Source organism: Astatotilapia calliptera, chromosome 11 (assembly GCF_900246225.1).
Source record: "Astatotilapia calliptera chromosome 11, fAstCal1.2, whole genome shotgun sequence".
Classification (NCBI taxonomy): domain Eukaryota; kingdom Metazoa; phylum Chordata; class Actinopteri; order Cichliformes; family Cichlidae; genus Astatotilapia; species Astatotilapia calliptera.
In genome coordinates, this window is record NC_039312.1 from 31,379,691 (window position 1) to 31,396,796 (window position 17,106).

General features: G+C 40.7%; 1 protein-coding gene across 8 annotated transcripts in view; it reads left to right on the plus strand.

The window, feature by feature from the left end:
- Positions 1 to 17,106, plus strand: part of thsd7ab (thrombospondin, type I, domain containing 7Ab) — a 209,664-nt gene that overhangs the window by 164,618 nt on the left and 27,940 nt on the right. For all 8 annotated transcript variants that reach the window (XM_026184247.1, XM_026184253.1, XM_026184250.1 and 5 more), the window contains 4 exons: positions 6,381 to 6,496; positions 7,060 to 7,177; positions 11,483 to 11,628; positions 13,288 to 13,462. In XM_026184247.1, the coding sequence (XP_026040032.1) occupies positions 6,381 to 6,496; positions 7,060 to 7,177; positions 11,483 to 11,628; positions 13,288 to 13,462 (555 nt within the window). The remainder of the gene's footprint in view (positions 1 to 6,380; positions 6,497 to 7,059; positions 7,178 to 11,482; positions 11,629 to 13,287; positions 13,463 to 17,106) is intronic.

Consider the following 17,106-nt stretch of genomic DNA (forward strand, 5'->3'; position numbering starts at 1 on the left):
GAGTATTGTGATTGTACAATATGTTTTTATGGCTCAGAACAGCAGGACGCTCCACACATTGTCTTGGAGAAGGTCCTGGCTCACTTGAGCCTTCCAGACTATAAAAGCTAGCCCAGACAAACTGCTAATAGCTGTTTTTTTTTCGTATCTTTTATTTAGACTCCTTCCAAGCCACATACAAAGAGCAGGTTTGTGAATTCCTGTGTCTTCCTCCCCTCACGCAGATGGCTGCCCCTCCCTGAGCCTGATGTTCTTTTTTCCCACTGTTGCCAAAACATTTGCTCATAGGGGATCATCTGATTGTTGGGGTTTACCCTGTTTTCTTAGTATTATTTTAGCGCCTTTACCTTAGAATATAAAGCGCTGAGAGGCAACTGTTGTTGTCATTTGGCGCTGTATAAATAAAATTCATGTTCATGCATGTTCAGGATTTTGGCCTGGGTGTCTCACACCAGAAGTTGCTGTGGCGATGATACATCTAACCAGTGTTAATGTTCAGTTAATATGTGAATGTTTAACAACGCCATGGTGATGTAACTGCGTGGTGGCATGGTGACGCAGGAGTTCCTTAAAATAGTAGAGATGTGCTATTAATCATCAAGTCCTTACTGTGAGAAGTAAAAAGAAGTATTCTGGACTTTTTAGGTTTGTCTGTGTTATTTCACTACATTTCCGAGTGGATGAGGATGATTAACACGGGGATTGTGGCCCCCTGGCAGTCTGCATCATCACGTATTTCCTGAAAATGGCAGCATTGCTGCTGCTTGTGTGATTTCTGGGCTGCTGTCAGTGATGTGAACCAAATTTGAACCAAATCAGTGACATGAAAATCAGCCCCTTAAATGTAAGCCTTAAAATGCAGCATCCATTTCAGATTGAGCCCCTCACGGGATGAGCGATCAATAAACAGCTCATCTATTTTCTTTTTTTCATTATCCTTATCGCTTTTGTTTCATTCTAGTAGGATAATTGCAGACCATGCGGGGTGTTATCAAAACCTTGTATAATGGCAATGTAACGTTAATAGGACTGTTTTGAGTCCAGCTCACAGCTGGTCTTCACAATGCTCGTCTCTAAAAGCCGGCTATTTATTGGTTGGTTGTTTATCTCTTTAGCGCCGGTTTGCACAGGGAGGTTGAATAGGCACACATTAAGTTTGATTTCTCTGCAGCTACAACCATTAAAGCCTGGAAGAGTACAAGTAAACCAGTTGGCTGCAGGCCACTGTGGTTAAATGCCTTGCTCAGTGGCACCTCTGTGTGTGACTGCTTAGAACAGAAAACATTTCTGATTAACTGTAAACAGAAAGATTTCCAAAATAGATTTGAGCTGGCAGCCTACCCGAGCCTCCCCCTCGAATCCTCGGGACATCACAGCTCCACCTCACATGTCACTGAGGTTATGCATTAATGTTTCATTTTGGAAACTGTAAGAAACAATTTCAATAGAAGCGAATAAAAGCAGAGTTTGGCACTCACTTAGTTTGGAAGCCCACCCTCCTGCTCCCTCTGCTCTTTGGAAGAGGTGACACATTATCCCAACTGCTGAGTTCACAGTGGCATGCAGGTATCCTGGGGTATATGTACTTAATATATGAGCAGAAATTATTATTGGGTATTCTTTTTCCATTGTTGATGCAGAGATCATCCAAGCTGCTCCTTCCTGCAACGTTTCTCTCCTTTCCTTGCTGCCTTTCTCTCTGTCTCTTACTGTCAGTCTTTCTTGTTGCGATCTCCCTATTTCCAGTCCCCAGAGTGCCACAAAGCTCCTCAGCAGAAGGAGACACAATTTCCCGAGTTGAGCTTGCAAACGAGCTCACTGCAGCTAAAAACAGCCGCTCATCGCACGGCGCTCTTCGTGAGTGATACCTCAGCCTCCCCGTTGTTGCAAGTTTTTTTCTTTTACTTCTTCTTTTTTTTAAGCAGCACTGTGGTTGTTTAAAGGCAGTGAAACCCCAAGTCTGGAATAAAATGCTGCTTTTTCCCTTCACAGAAATAATTTTCTCAGGGTGCCAAGTTCTGCTTCCTAAATCTTTGGATTTTTCTGTTCATATTCAGCTTTTAAATTCTGCTTATTTTTCAAAGGAGGCGACTCAAATCAGACCAAATGGCCACACAACGCAATTCCGCCATAAAAAGACACTAATGGCAGCCAGATTTAATAATAATGGATTGGATTTATACAGCGCTTTTCAAGGCACCCAAAGCGCTTTACAATGCCACTATTCAGTCACTCTCACATTCACACACTGGTGGAGGCAGCTACAGTTGTAGCCACAGCTGCCCTGGGGCAGACTGACAGAAGCGAGGCTGCCATATCGCGCCATCGGCCCCTCTGGCCAACACCAGTAGGCAAGTAGGGTAAAGTGTCTTGCCCAAGGACAGAACGACCAGGACAGAGAGCCCAGGGATCGAACCGGCGACCTTCTGGTTACAGATGCGATTCCCAACCCCCTGAGCCACGGTTGCCCAGGGGGTCCATATTTATTGGATATAAGTGAGATGTTAGAAATCTTAAATGACCTCTTTGCAGGCATCTGTTTTTAAAAGTCATCTTCAACAGCCAGAAGCTATAAAGACTCCAGAAATACAACAAAGCCACACTGATTATTTTTAAAGAGGTGGCAGAAGGAGACGAAGAATGTAATGCCACAAAGGTAATGAGCTGAAGTCAAAGTTACAGTGTGGCAAGTACAAGGCATGCGCACTGCTCTGCTGAGTCATCTGGCAGCTTAAAATGGTTCATTTATATGCTTGGCATGTGTATCCTAAAAGGTCTATGTAGTTTCTGCTCTCTGATGGCTGGGAAATTTTAGTGTGTCAGCAGTGGAGTTAGTAATTAACTTGATCGTGTCGCATTGTGTCAATACGTCATATCAAAAACTCTACCAATTAATTGATGTTTTATATAAAAATCATTGTTCTTGTCCTTGCTGGGAGACTCTGTGTATGAGCGTACTGTATAAAAGCTTAAGGTAAGCAACTTTCAGAGAGGAATGAGACAACATAAAGCGACAATGCATTTTTGTGTGCTCCCCCATAAAAAGCCGAAGACAGACTACGGTTGTTTCTCACTGTTTGGGATTTATTCTCTCTGAAGTGTAAAGACTTTGTGACAGCTGAGGCATTCGAACACTTCTAAACAGCGTCTCCTTATGTTTTGTCCCCTCCACATCATCCCGCTTGAACTGAAAATACATCCAAGTACAGAGGCAGAACACTTGTGAAAGGCTGGTTTCTTGTGACTTCAATGCTTCCTCCTCTTCTTTTCGCTTCTTGCTCTCATCTAAATCATGACACCCTCTCACCTGCCTTCCAGCTCTGCTCGCACTCAGGGTGGTAAAATCAACAGCTGCAACCTGCTGAACGCTGGCAAATATTTGATATGTGGTAAAGTTATGTGCTCTCAAAGCAGGCAGATAACAGTTGTATTGTAAGGGTCATTTAATGCTGTAAAACACAGTGCACTTGATGCCAGGATTACCTTTTACGTGATAGCTTATTAGTGAACGCTGCTATTTAATAACTATATTAATTAAGTAAGTAAAGTAAGTAAAATTTTATTTGTATAGCACCTTTCAAGACAGAAATCACAAAGTGCTTCACAGAAAAGGTAAAACATAAAAACAGAAATCAACCAAAAGCAAGTTTAAAAAGATAGTGGTTTCATTTAAAAAACAGCTAAAAACCTGAGTCCACAGATCTCAGGCTTAAAGGAAGGGAGTTCCAGAGTCTGGGGGCCACAGTTACAAACGCCCTATCACCTTTCGTTTTCAGCCCGTATGCTAGACGACCAGCAAGCCCTGATCACATGACCTCAGGGACCTGCTGGGGATGTAATGATGTAAAAGATCTCTGATATAGGTTGGTGCTTGTCCATGCAGAGCCCTGAATGTCAAAGTCAAAATCTTGAAGTTGGTTCTGAATTTTATGGGGAGCCAGTGCAACTGGATCAGCAGGGGTGTAACGTGGGAGTATTTAGAAGATTTGGTCAGAAGCTTTGCGGCAGCGTTCTAAACAACTTGCAAATGATCTACAGAGGCTTTACTTAAACAAGTGAACAAAGAATTGCAATAATCCAAATGAGATGAGACAAATGCATGGATGACCATTTCTAGTTCTGAGTGTGAAACAATGGGACTCAGCTTAGCAATATTTTTTAAAGGATAAAAACAGGAGCGAACCAATAAATTAGCATGAGTGTCCAAAGTCAGAGCTGAGTCAAAAGTTACACCAAGGTTCCTGATAGAAGGTTTGGCAAATGTCAACCAGTCCAAAGCAGACCCTGACATACCCAATCAATGTCTCAGCCTATCTAGCAAAATGTGATGGTCAACAGTATCAAAGGCAGGCGTCAAGTCCAACATCAGCAAGGCAGAGCATTCTCCTGCATAATTCATCAGGATGTCACTGGAGAGACTCTAATAAGTGCCGTTTCAGTAGAGTGTGCTCTACGAAAACCAGACTGGAATTTATCCAGAATGCTGTGTTCATCTAGAACAGATAGAATTAACTATATTAAATAATCATTAATCAAGTAAGCGCTGTGTTCTGTCACAAACCCGCAGATCCTTATCACCCAGCTTAGCAGTTCCTCTCAGTTATTCGGAGCATTTAGCATCTTTCAGCTCATTATTTTGGTATCCAGCATCCAACTGTGTTTGTGCACTCAGAGAACTCACATCAAGGTTTTGTTTGCAGACTGAGCAGCTGTTTTTGGTGCCAAAAAAGCCTTTGAAAAGCTGCAGAACCACAGAGCTAGCACCTAGCAGGCAAATGTACCAAAGCTGTATAGTAACTAAACAGCCAGAATTTTCTTTAAGTCATTTGTAAAATGAAACTGTGCTGAAATGATTTGTAGAAATTGTGGTTTTGTCAACAAATATAACTCCAAATAAATGCTACTGTTGATTCGCAGCATCTGTGATCGTTTCTGCCTCCAAGTTGCGAAAATTACAAATTGAGGACTTGTCTTAAATGAAGACTTTCTCAAGAATTCATTTGAGAATCAAAGAAGAACTATTCAAGTTGATGTGGTACGCTATAATAAAAGTAATCAACTTTAGAAAGAATTTGCATAATGGAATAATCCAACTTTGACACATTTGGGAGAACACAGTCTCAGTTCAATTAAATAGCACATTTAATGCTTTCAGTGCAAATCATATCTATTCAGATCATATTTCAGAACTTATTTACAGTTTCCTTAAAGATCTGGATGCCATGCTTGATTTGTTTGTTGAAGCTTTAGAACAGCTCTTTGTTTTACTGCCAGTGCTGTTGGTAAGCCTTTTGTAGAGTTGCACTCATAAAGTTCAGGGCAACGTTGCAGTGCTGTCTTTGTGCTGGATTATTCAACAGTGTTTATTTTCAGTTATTTGCAGAAAACAAACTGAAATTAGTTATTTAAACCACAGCAGATGCCAAGTCTTTGCATATTTATTCAACTTATTATCTGGTGTTATTTATATTTTCTGTGAGAGAGCCATTGTTGCTCCGAAAGCTTGACATTTTCCATTTTGTGAGTGTGATAAAGAAAAAGGAACAAAGCGAGATTGTTTCTCTATACGACCTTTCCGATTATGTTTCAGGCTACATGTACTGTGTAAAAATAAATCCTCGTAGTATTAAAAAAAACATCGTGCTGGGCATCACTACAAAGTACAAGAAGTTCCCAGGCTGTTGCTGCAGCACAGAAAAAAATGTGCCTGGAGTCAGCATTGAAAATGAAGTTGTACAAACAAACATCAGGACCTGTGTTAGAATCACTACCATCCTTAGAATCTGCATTGTGTCGAATACTCCAAGCATGCTATTCAGCTGGCCCAAATGTAACCGTTCACCATGAACAAACCATCAACAGCCATCAGATCAGGAGTATCCTGTAGCACTTCTGCATTCTCACTGTTGCACATACAAATTTCTCTTCCAGGACTAGACTGTCATTTTCGAGCTTCACTCCTAACACCCTGAACTGTCTAAAGAGGACCCTTTGGAGCCAACTTCTTGACATGAACCAACATGGCAGCTCACAGCTTGTCTTTACAAGAAAGTTTTTTGGCTTTTGGCTTCTTCTCGCCTGCCTTTCTTGGCAGATTTAACTTCTGAATTTCAAGTTGAAGATCCTCCTTTTGACAATGCAAAAAAATCCAGCTTACGTTGCAGGTGGTATTTATATAACAGGACTGCCACTGGGCATTCCAAACACTAGGAAGAGGTATGCCACTGGGTATAAGGTGACTTCTTCAAAGGGGGTCATGGCAAATTGCTGTTCGTAGGCACAAACAGCAGTGCCGTCTTTAGCGGTGATTCTCAATATTTGTGTTAATAATTTTAATGTTAAAACTAGTAAAATTGTGAATATGTTTTGTTTCTCTTCAGACTGGAGTACGTGTCAGCTGAGTCCAAACGCTGTCTGTGGCGGCGGCATCAAAACCCGGATGCTTGACTGCGTTCGCAGCGATGGCAAATCGGTGGATATAAAATTCTGTGAAGAGGTGAGACTGGAAAATCCTTCAGGTGTTTACTTTTGGACCTTCCCTTTTTGTTTCTTGGAAGAATCCAATTTTACTTTCTTTGTTTGACACTCTAATTTCTTTTCTTAATGACGTGATCACATAACTCATTAAAATATATTATCGCACCGTTCCAGTACTATTCAGCCCGAAGCAACATGAAATATTTAAGAATATTCCCATGCAGAGATTGTTGTCGTTGCTTCTGGCTGGGCGTTTTATTCATTCATAATGTGTCAACTCCATGTAATTGTTGCCGGCGGGCTGTGGCAGAGCCTTCCCCACAGCTATTTAACCCTTGGCCCACTTCATCATCTGGCTCATTCACAAAAACACACTGTGTCGGGATGGTTTTCACAGCAGCCTTTATAATCCAATTCAGCTGGCCGGAAACCTGCCCTTTGCCAGAACAGAGACTTCTGGGAGTTGCAGTACTGAGAGGTCAAGTCAGTGTCTGACCATAACAGATTGAGTTTGCAACGTAATGATTGGTTGTCTGTTATGTGAATGATTTGATGATGTGCTGTTTGAAACATGTGCTGCAGATGAATTTGGAGAAGAAGTGGCAGATGAACATCTCCTGTGTGGTCGAGTGTCCTGTCAACTGTCAGCTGTTGGAGTGGTCGGCCTGGTCAGAGTGTTCACAGACCTGCGGTCTAGAAGGTGAGAATTTCACACACACGTTTTTGTCCCGAGCAGCTTCCAGTGCCATCAAAATCCAGGAGTATGAAATCGGTAACCTTTCACGAACAAGACAACTTTTCTAAACACTGCGCCTCCTTTTCATCATTAATTGCACATTAATCTTACTGATTTACTTCCATTGCTCTTTTCAAGTGCAATAATGAGATTACACTGGAGTAAAGGCAAATGCCAACATAAACAAGTAAACGAGATAAATAAGTTCAGGCAAAATAATGAAGCACATATACGTTTAAGATGGTCTATAAATGTTTTAAGACGTGTTATAAAAGAGGATGCCAGATTGTAAAGTTGCACTTCAGTCTTAATGGCAAATGGCCAAACATAGATTCTTGAATTTGCAGCAGACGACTAAAGCTAAAACAGGTGAAACACAGGCTCCTGACGCACACTTGTAATTCACCTGGTAGAGCAGGTGGCCCAGGTACCATGTATCCCATTTGCTGTCTGTCACTCATGCTCTCTCCCCTCACTTTTCTGTCTGTGCTACACTGTCCTATCAAATAAAAAATAATGACCATTTCCAACCACCTTACATTCCTGTTGCTTTATCTATATTTACCATTTATCTGTTGAAAAAACAAGATCCAACTGTGATAACAGAGCTATTATTGTTTTTACCTCCTTAGTCCGTCTTTACTGTAGCAAGAACTGCCAAACAAGCAGTTTTTAGTACTTAGTACTATGTCTACCCATCCATCTGTGTGTCTGTCTGTGCAGGATGCAGTTTTATGTAAACTCTTGGCAGCTTTACCAAACTTTACAGGTGTGCATTTGAAATCAAAACGTGGGCCAAGTTTATTGATAGGTGTAGTCTAAAAACTCATTGTTCCCACAGCTGGTGTGACCACATATTGGAGTGTGGTCAATTGTGTACATGTGTGTGGTGCATTTAAAAAAATGTAACTGTAGGAGAGGATTTTTTTTTCTTGCAGAGTTTGAGATATTCCTTATTTATCTGATACTAGGCCCTCACACGTCATCTGAAACAAGCCATTTAAGCTTCTCCTCCTCCCTTTCTTATGATTTACTGGCTCCCACAAACAGAAGAGAAGAAGTGTTTATGAGATGACCATGTGAAGGAAATGTATGCTCACTGATGTACAGAGTCAGGAGGAATAAACTGTCTGAAACAGGGAATTACTTGTAGAAACACTGACCTTTGAAACTGGCCATGTTTAATGTCCCCAAGTGTAACTATATGTAACCAGTGTGTAACAAAAATACTAGAGGATGCCAAACTGCAAAAGGAGGATGGGTAACCACAATGAAGACACATCTGCAGAAATGATGGAACAATGTTCTGGTTGTATTAAAATGTTGTGCTTTGTATCACAACCAACAACAATAATCAAAATGATGTGCATGCACAGAGACCAAGAAAGTAAAATAAAGTCAGACCAGGGTCTTTTAAATGTCAGTGCTATCCAGTTCACGCCTGCTGGCTTATCTGGGCAGTTTATTAGTGTGAAATTAGCCAAACAAAGGATGGATGTTTTGCACAGTCTGTCCTACCACAATTTAGGGAATTAGATTGAGTTCCATATGAGCTGTGGCTCGACACCCATTGTAATAAAAGATCAGCGTACTTCTATGGATTTCCAGAAGGTCTGTGGACTCTCAGTTTGTTTAATTTGGGGTTTTTTTTTTAATCTCCAACTACAAAAGAAACCTGACCTAGGAGCAAGGTCAGAGTTATTTCACATGCATGCTGATGTGGGACTAAGCAGCCTTACCAGTGTAACCAAAATGGGAACAGTTAAAGGCGGGACAAAAAATTCTATTGATTAAAAATTAAATTATCCATCCAGGTCAGAAACTAACGATAAATAAATAACAAAAACCAAATTACTAATTCCTACAAAAAGTTTCTACTTCTGTTTCTTACTGTGGGCTACATACATGTTATGTACACATGGTACCAAAGCGTGTATTTGGGAGACACGCATCTCAGACATTTCCAAATGTAGCTAGCTAGAAAAACTCCCACAAACAAAGCAGAGGGAGTCTTTATTTAAGTCAAAGTTACTGTGTTATAGTCTTTCCAAATGACCATAGAAAATTTGTCGTCCTGTTGCCTAGTTGTTGTTCCAGGAGTTCACACAATTGATTCTGTCCCATTAAATGTTCCTGCTCCTCAGGGCCGAGGGAGCCCTTTGAAGAAAGGGCGCTACAGCAATAGTTGGTAAATCAAAAGGAATAAGATAAAAAAAGTTTTTTTTTTACAAAAAATAAAAAAGGGCAAAGGCGGGGACCTTATTTGATGTGCGTTTTTTCTGTGTATGTGTGGGGGAAGTTTTTTTTTTTTATTGGAGTGGGATATGAAATTGTACAGTTTGCGTGTCAATGTGTGGGAACGCTGGTTGTTTTATGTGTTGAAAGCCAATGTAGGTTGGTAAAGGTGGATTTTGAGGTGAGCACTTTGCTGGATTGTCAGTGTGAAAATGTAAGTAGAATATGCAACAAATGGAGGGCTGTGAGAGTTGAGAGTGGGCAGTTTAAAGCAGGTAGACAGGAAGGTTGCTTTTAGAAACGTGTGTGAAGGGCTTCTATGTCGAGTCTTTCAGTTAATTCATAGCATCAATTCTGCACTTAAATCAAATGGTCTCCGGGGTTCTGCGATGAATTGGATTTATTTAAAGAGGTTTTTCTGATTGATGTGGAATAAAAGCCTTTTTACTCAAGTTGACCAAGAACCAATCAAGATGGTAAAGGGAAAAAAGGTGCAGTATTTCATGCCATTTAGAAACTCCTGCTCTGTTAAGTGAAGTGCTATTGTGCGCCGTAGGATTAATTTAATACATTCAAAACAAACGCATACACATGAATTTAAATGAGCTGTTTATAGAAGGAATGGATGACTGCTGTGTGGCACACCACAATGGTCACTGCATGTGTTTCTGTGTTTAGCTTATTGTTCAGGGGGGAAAAAGTCTCTTTGAACTTTGCATTAATTGTATTATTTTATCAAGAAACCAAGAGCTCCAGAGGCTTTGAAGAAAAAAAAAAAACCCTCCTGATATTAATTTTCTCTCATGCTGGTAAAACAAAATGCTCAGATTTCAGTGCTGGGGTGGAGAGTTTTCAACACAGGAACCTGTTGTTCTACTTCAGTTCTACTTAAACAAGTAAAAGTGACTTTCTTTGCTTCAACTTCTCATATGAAGTAAATCTTTACTTCACAATGTAGCGTCTTTATACTATTGACATTGTTAAACTTTGGATTGGTTCCCTATAAGCCTCACTTTCCCTATACTGTCTGCTGCTGAAAACATTTCAAGGGGGAAACAATGTCAAGCAAAACAGTAAAGGGACAGGAACTTTGTTTTTCCCAGAAGGAAAGGGTCCAGTGGATGTCCTGCCCCAATCAGGCTGACTGCCACCCCAACCCCAGTTAGCCCACCACTGCAGCATGTGTAGTAGGCCCTGGGCTGCTTAGAGAAATAGGAGAATGTGACAGCAGTGTTTGCAATGTGCACCATTAGTGGACGCACGGTCAAACATACCTGCCTTCAGTGATGCAAACCAGAACACAAACATTGGTTCATGACAGTTGTAAAACTGAGAAGATTATGCTACTGCACTGACTTTGTCAAGTCTTCCAAAAATCAAGAGTGAATAGTTTTCTGCGCTAAAGGAACGACAACAGCACAAACACAAGCAAGAGTAACCCACATGAAAGGTGGTTCCATATAATTTTGGGACTGCCCCCTGGTGACAGTACACAGCAGCAACATTTAGACAATGGTCTGCAAAACTCTGCATAACGTCAGCGCACAACATTAACACCAAATGGCTGGAACAATATCGTTACTCCTGGTGATTTAAGCTCATTACTTGGACATCTTTAGAAGGAAAAACTGCACTGTATGCCGTAGGGGTTTCATTTTCCATTCAGGATAACAATGATAATCTCGGCTGTGAAGGTTCTCAGTCATCCAGGTCATCGTAGTCAAAGGAGCTTGCAAAGAAAAGCGTCTGGACTTCTTTAAGTTGCTAATGATAATCTTGTTTCCTTTCACAGTAGGGAACACATTTTGAAGTGGAGAAAGTCTTAAAAAAATCATGAATTGAACGTGCTTATGGGTGTGGAGATGCTCTAGGAAAAAATGACGGAACAAAAAGACAGACATTCACTCAATAAAGACAGTTCTGCGACACTAACCTATTTCCACTAGATCAACAAGTAACAAAATCCTGCTTATATAAAAGTCTAATGAGAGATCCACAGAAAACCAAAAAATTTTTTTCTTTTTTACTCTCCAGGTAAGATGTGGCGACAGCGGTCGGTGGTTCAGGCTTCTCAGGGCGATGGCCGACCGTGCCCTTCTCAGATGGAGCAGTGGAAACCCTGTCCTGTCCGACCCTGCTACCGTTGGCAGTACAGCCCCTGGTCTGAGTGTCGGGTAGAGGTATGTCAATACATATAAAAGTTATACCATAATCCAGGTACATTAAACATTAATAATTGTATCGACCTCTGTCAGCTACAAGAAATGGAGCTCAGGCACAGCTGAGATCAATACTCTAAAACAGTTTGAGCCAGAAGGTGGATTTCAGGAGGGTGAAGTCTAAGAACCTGATAAAAAATAATGGAGTCTTTAGTATTGATGAACAAGCTCATCATTTCCCCACTCATACGGTTATTTTGAGAGATGGACAGTAAAAAAAAAATCAATCTAATGCATCTTTAATGCTGATGCATTACTGTAAACCAATACCTTTGCCAAGAAATTTGGCAGCCTGTACACTCAATTTTGCATCGTGTGGCACCGGGTCAGATTATTAAAAGCATCCAGTGCAATACTTTATGACATAAAGCAAAACTTTTCAAGAGTAAATGTGGTTTTATGGGGACACACAGAGACAGGTAATGTCATCTGTTGCTAACATCCTTTGCTGCCCCTCACTTAAGTTGATCAAAAAGGAAGTGCTTATAACCTCTGCCTTCCTCGGCTGTGTGAGAGTGAGAGGCAGAGACAGTCGACATTTTATTAAATGCACTCTGCATTCACTTCAGAAAAAGGCAAACCATCCTGTGGGTGGTAACCTCTTATCAAACTCCAATCAGGACCCAGCCTGGAGGACTCCCAAATGATATTACCTAACTAAGCAAATGCAAATATTAGCAGAAAATGTATCAGATAGAATGATCCTGTGAGATATTTTGTTCTTTCATGAACAAATATAAAGGACAATTTAACTCCCACACGGGAAAGAGACTGAAAATATATGGGGAAGCTTATCTTCCTTATACTTTTATCTATTAAAATACATTTTAATAGATCTCTACTCATAAAACAAAACAGGACAATAACAATTCTTCATTTAATCCACCAGGATTTTTTCTCCATCCCTTCCACTCTTTAGTGTCCCAATAACGTCAAAACAAGAACAGCAGACACTCTGTACTGCCCGCCTGCCAATAGAAGGTTATTTCCAATACTGCTTTTGTGTTTTCAACGCCCTACCAGTCTTACCCACATAATAAAATCCACAAGGGCACTTTAACAAGTGGTCTACATGTGCAGTCCTGCATGAGATGCTATCCCTGACCTTAATTTTCTGCCTTTATCCGAGTGTGGAAAATGGTCCCCTTTAATCATTTGTTACAGTTCACACAATTTCCAGACGAATGACAGCTTAAAAAGTAGAGGTTTAACTCATCCATGTTTGTATTTGTGCTCTTTTGTTTCTGTAAAAATACAAACCGCTGTACATATTGCAAATATATAGAACATATTCTGTTCTAAGCAACAATACATTTCCAGGTCAGGTATGCTGCCTTGCTGAGAAGCTGGAGGTGTGCAGCTTAATGCCTGCAGCTTTTCATCCTACAGCTCAGCTCAGCGATGCTTTTTACTCTTCTCTTAAAATGTTTGAGACGCATAAACACTTTTTGTATTTGTTTGACTTTAGTTGATCTTTCCATCAATTCAAATGGCAGAAGTTGAATTTACTAGGATTATTAAACTGCCATCAGATTGCTGCAGGTTTGTGTGACACCCCCTTCCCTCACTGTGTTAACTCATCACCTTCTGTCTTCTTCTGTGGTGTTTATGTCCTGTCAGAATGTGGTTTGTGGACACGGCATGCGCTTCAGGAACCTGTCCTGCTTCGTGTCGGACGGCTCCAGCGATGGCGAGGGCAGCCTGGTGGACGAGGAGCTGTGCAGCAGCCTGGAGGTGGCTGTCGATGGAGACAAGCAGATCAGACTGAAAGAGAGCTGTGTCCTCCCATGTCCAGGTAATAATGCTGACTTCAAGGTTTCAGTGGTAATTATTTGTTGTTTGGGCTGCATGAGCAACCTTGGAAAGTCCAAACACTGAATAGAAGCAATTAGAAGCACAGTCCACTGTTATTAAAAAAAAGTTCTCTAATGAAAAAAATTTAATCAATTATGACTTTACTCTTACTTTACTTTACTTTAATTTTCTTTAATATTCTGTGACTGAAATAGCTCCTCCAAATCAGCTTTTTGCCACACAAAGTAATAGTAAGCTATGGCAGCAATATGCTGGATACTATTAACCTCAGTCTCTGTCAGTAAAACTGATCAGGCATGAAGTACCCACAAGGAGTCTATAGACTTTATGTAAAAGAGCCCCTTGATTTTTGGGTTTATTTTTTATTAGCATTTAGATTGTTGCTAGGTTGTTCTTTTGGATCCAGGAGTAATCAACTTTAAACCAGACGGTTATCAGTGCTAATTAGTGCTGGAAGGGCTATAACGCACAGCAATCTGCAATATTTTTCAGATAGTTTCATTAAAATAACTCCCAAAAGCACTAACACTGCAAACAGGAGGTCCAGTTCAATGACTGGAATTAGTCTAGCTGTGAGACCGAGCAGACAGCAATAACACATCTGTCAGTTAGAGGCCAAACTTTACCTGGACAGTTGATATGAAGGGGTGTGCTGTGCTGTGAACATGTTAATTTCATATCTGTGAAATTGGGCATTTTGACATAGGAGCCTACGGGGACTCTACACTTTTGGCGTCAGCCTCAAGTGGCCACCAGAGGAGCTGCAGTTTTCAGCACTTCAACCCCAGATGCTGCTAGCAGGAGACAAAGTTAGAAATAGCAATAGTTGCTAACATCAACATCACTTGAGTACTTGGATCGGTTGTCATGCGCTGAAGATGCTGATACAGATGTGTCAGTTAATCTAGCGTTCAGGTAAATACATGCTCATACATCATCATATCTGTAGAAGGTGTTTGAGACTAGTGTTTACTAATTATCTGTCTTCATTACCTGTCTATTAAAGCAGTGATTTAAGGCTTTAATCCACAGAGCAGTTTTCTATGCAAATCCTATGAAGCTCAATGTGATCAATGCTTATTGCTCCGAGTGTAAAAACACCCTCATCGTTCAGCTTTTACAATTTATGTAACGTCACTTCTTCCTCACAAACCAATCAGAGTCAAGAAGGGGTGGGAATTATGACATCAGCATTTTAAAATGGCAGAGGAGCTGTGCTTGTAAGACGGTGCACAGAGTGTTTAAAAGTGGCGCATGTGGACACTGAAACTGTTTTGTGTCGCTGCTCTCAGCTTCAACAAGTCACTCTCCATACACAGCACAGTCGACACTTCTCAGCAGTCTGATGTATACTACAGGGAAGCCATTATGAGCATTTAAATACACATTAAAACAAGCATTGTTGTAACATTTAAAAGCCAAGTGAATTGAAATGCCTAAATGTGTTTGGCAGTTGTTATTTGAGGTGCTGAAAGTTGGTCTTTTGCGTGTGGGTTTGGTCTCAGCATTACCTCGAAACTCTAACAGAGCTCACTATCTATCATGACCTCTAAAATGAGAAGCAGCAGCATAGCTCAAGTCAGAATAAATGGACTACATTATGACCAAAGCTTTGTCTAACTGTGTTTTTTTATGGGAGTTTCATTTACTTTTGGGTTCTCTACTTCATCGCCTGCATCAGCTTAGAGAGCACTCTTGTCTTCTCTGCTTTTTCAAATCATGACAGCTGTACTCTGCATATGTGTGGGTTTTCGATTCACTTCATAGTTTCTATCATTTTCTCCAATTTCACAAGGTATCTATCTCCAGCTGTAAGTCACAGCTGCTTCTTTTCACCTCTCGCAGCACACGAGAAGAGTAAAACACGCTGAGGTTATCGTTAGAACAACAGTCAAAGGGCGATCGCTCACAGTCCTCCCCAGAGCAAAGCCCTGCTAGTATGTTGAAGTGTCCGGCCAAGCCAGAGGCACAGCCGTCAGGAACTGGTTCATGTGGAACGCACAAAATATTTGGACCACCTGCTCTTCCAGTGAAATAGACAGAGAGGAGAATCTAAATGAAAGCTGTGACCCCTACAATTCAATTGATTCCATTTGTACAGCAAAGAAACCTAGAAGTAAAAATTATTTGAACACACTCACACATACAGTGAGAGAGATAAAATAATAGTAAAAAAAAAAAAAAAAAAAGGTGCAATCAATAATCTGTGTGGGCGAGATAACAAAAGATCCTCAGGGCTTGAAATAAAAAGACAAAATGGCAAGCCAAGATACGACTGCACAATCTGCTGTACGGAGACGTGTAGATTTTATTCATTTATTCACCTCACGTATGAATGGAGATGCTGATTAAGAGGAGAATAGATTGAAGATGTATTTGTGTTTTGATTGTAAGAAAGGCTTGGGTGAAACGTGGCGCAGCAGCAGAGGCATGAGCCAGCTAAAATGGTGCATCTCATACACAAAGGCTGCTCGAATTGATTTATGTACGCCGTTTAAAATTGTTAAATAAGTCCAGACAATAAAAGGTCAGGAAAATTCAACCCATGAGTAAAAAGAGAGAAACAAATAAGGCCTTTATTGAGGCATTAAGGGCAACACGAGCTTCACTAGTGGGCTCAAATCTCCTCCTCCAACTGACAAAAGTGGCTTTGTACACACTTAAATACACACTAGATACAGGGTGGGGCATTGTGAGAGAACAGATCTGAGGCAAAAAGCATCCTCTTGATAAAGACGAATGCTTTCTTAGGCAGCCTGTTCATTAGCCTACAAAAATGGAAAGATCAAGTTTAACGGGAAATAGCTGGAAATCCGCAATTACTCTTGGTGGTTAAAGCGGGTGCCTGGAAACGCTTAACGATCGAACTGCCCTTTTGGTCTTAAATTTCATTTAAAGTGGCATTAAAAAGTCTTACATTGCTTGCTTATACCTGTAGACACCCTGATTACTTGAAGGCAGCACTCTGGGATGATAAATAAATGAGTTTGCCAAGTGTATTGTTATCCCTGATTATGTTGGTTGGAGCTGTAAACTTAGCCAAATCCAATAAAGAGCAGGAGAGAGGAACTAATCATACCATGACCTCGATTGCATCCAGGACCAACAGGCCTTTTTTTAATATAACCTCTGATCTCACAATGGACTTAGCTGAATAATGATTTGGAAGTGACAAGTGGCTCCTATTTAAGGCTGTAAGCTAATTAGATGTACACGGCAAAGAGTTCGAAGTGCAGTACTGTTTATTCTTACTCCTTATTCTGTTAAGGTTTTAGTTCAGGAAAGAATTCAAAATGGCAAACCCCACTAAATCCTTCCAATGTAACTCGAGCATGTGAAAGAGTCCAAAGCTTTGCTGGTCACAGCTGTTTTCAAAGATGGCTTACAGTTTAGCTTATAAACATTAGACCAAACTGACATTACCTGCTGATCTGTCCGCCACTGACTGATGTCCCTCTGGTCCCAGCATCTATATTTGTTCCACTTTTAACAGTAATACACAAAACTCTGTTTAGTCTGGTCTTTACCCCTGATGTGAACTCGGATCCAGTAACTCCAAAAACATTAATAACCTCCGACCCCTTCAAAAATGTCAACATCCATTGAACTCTACTGTCAAAAATC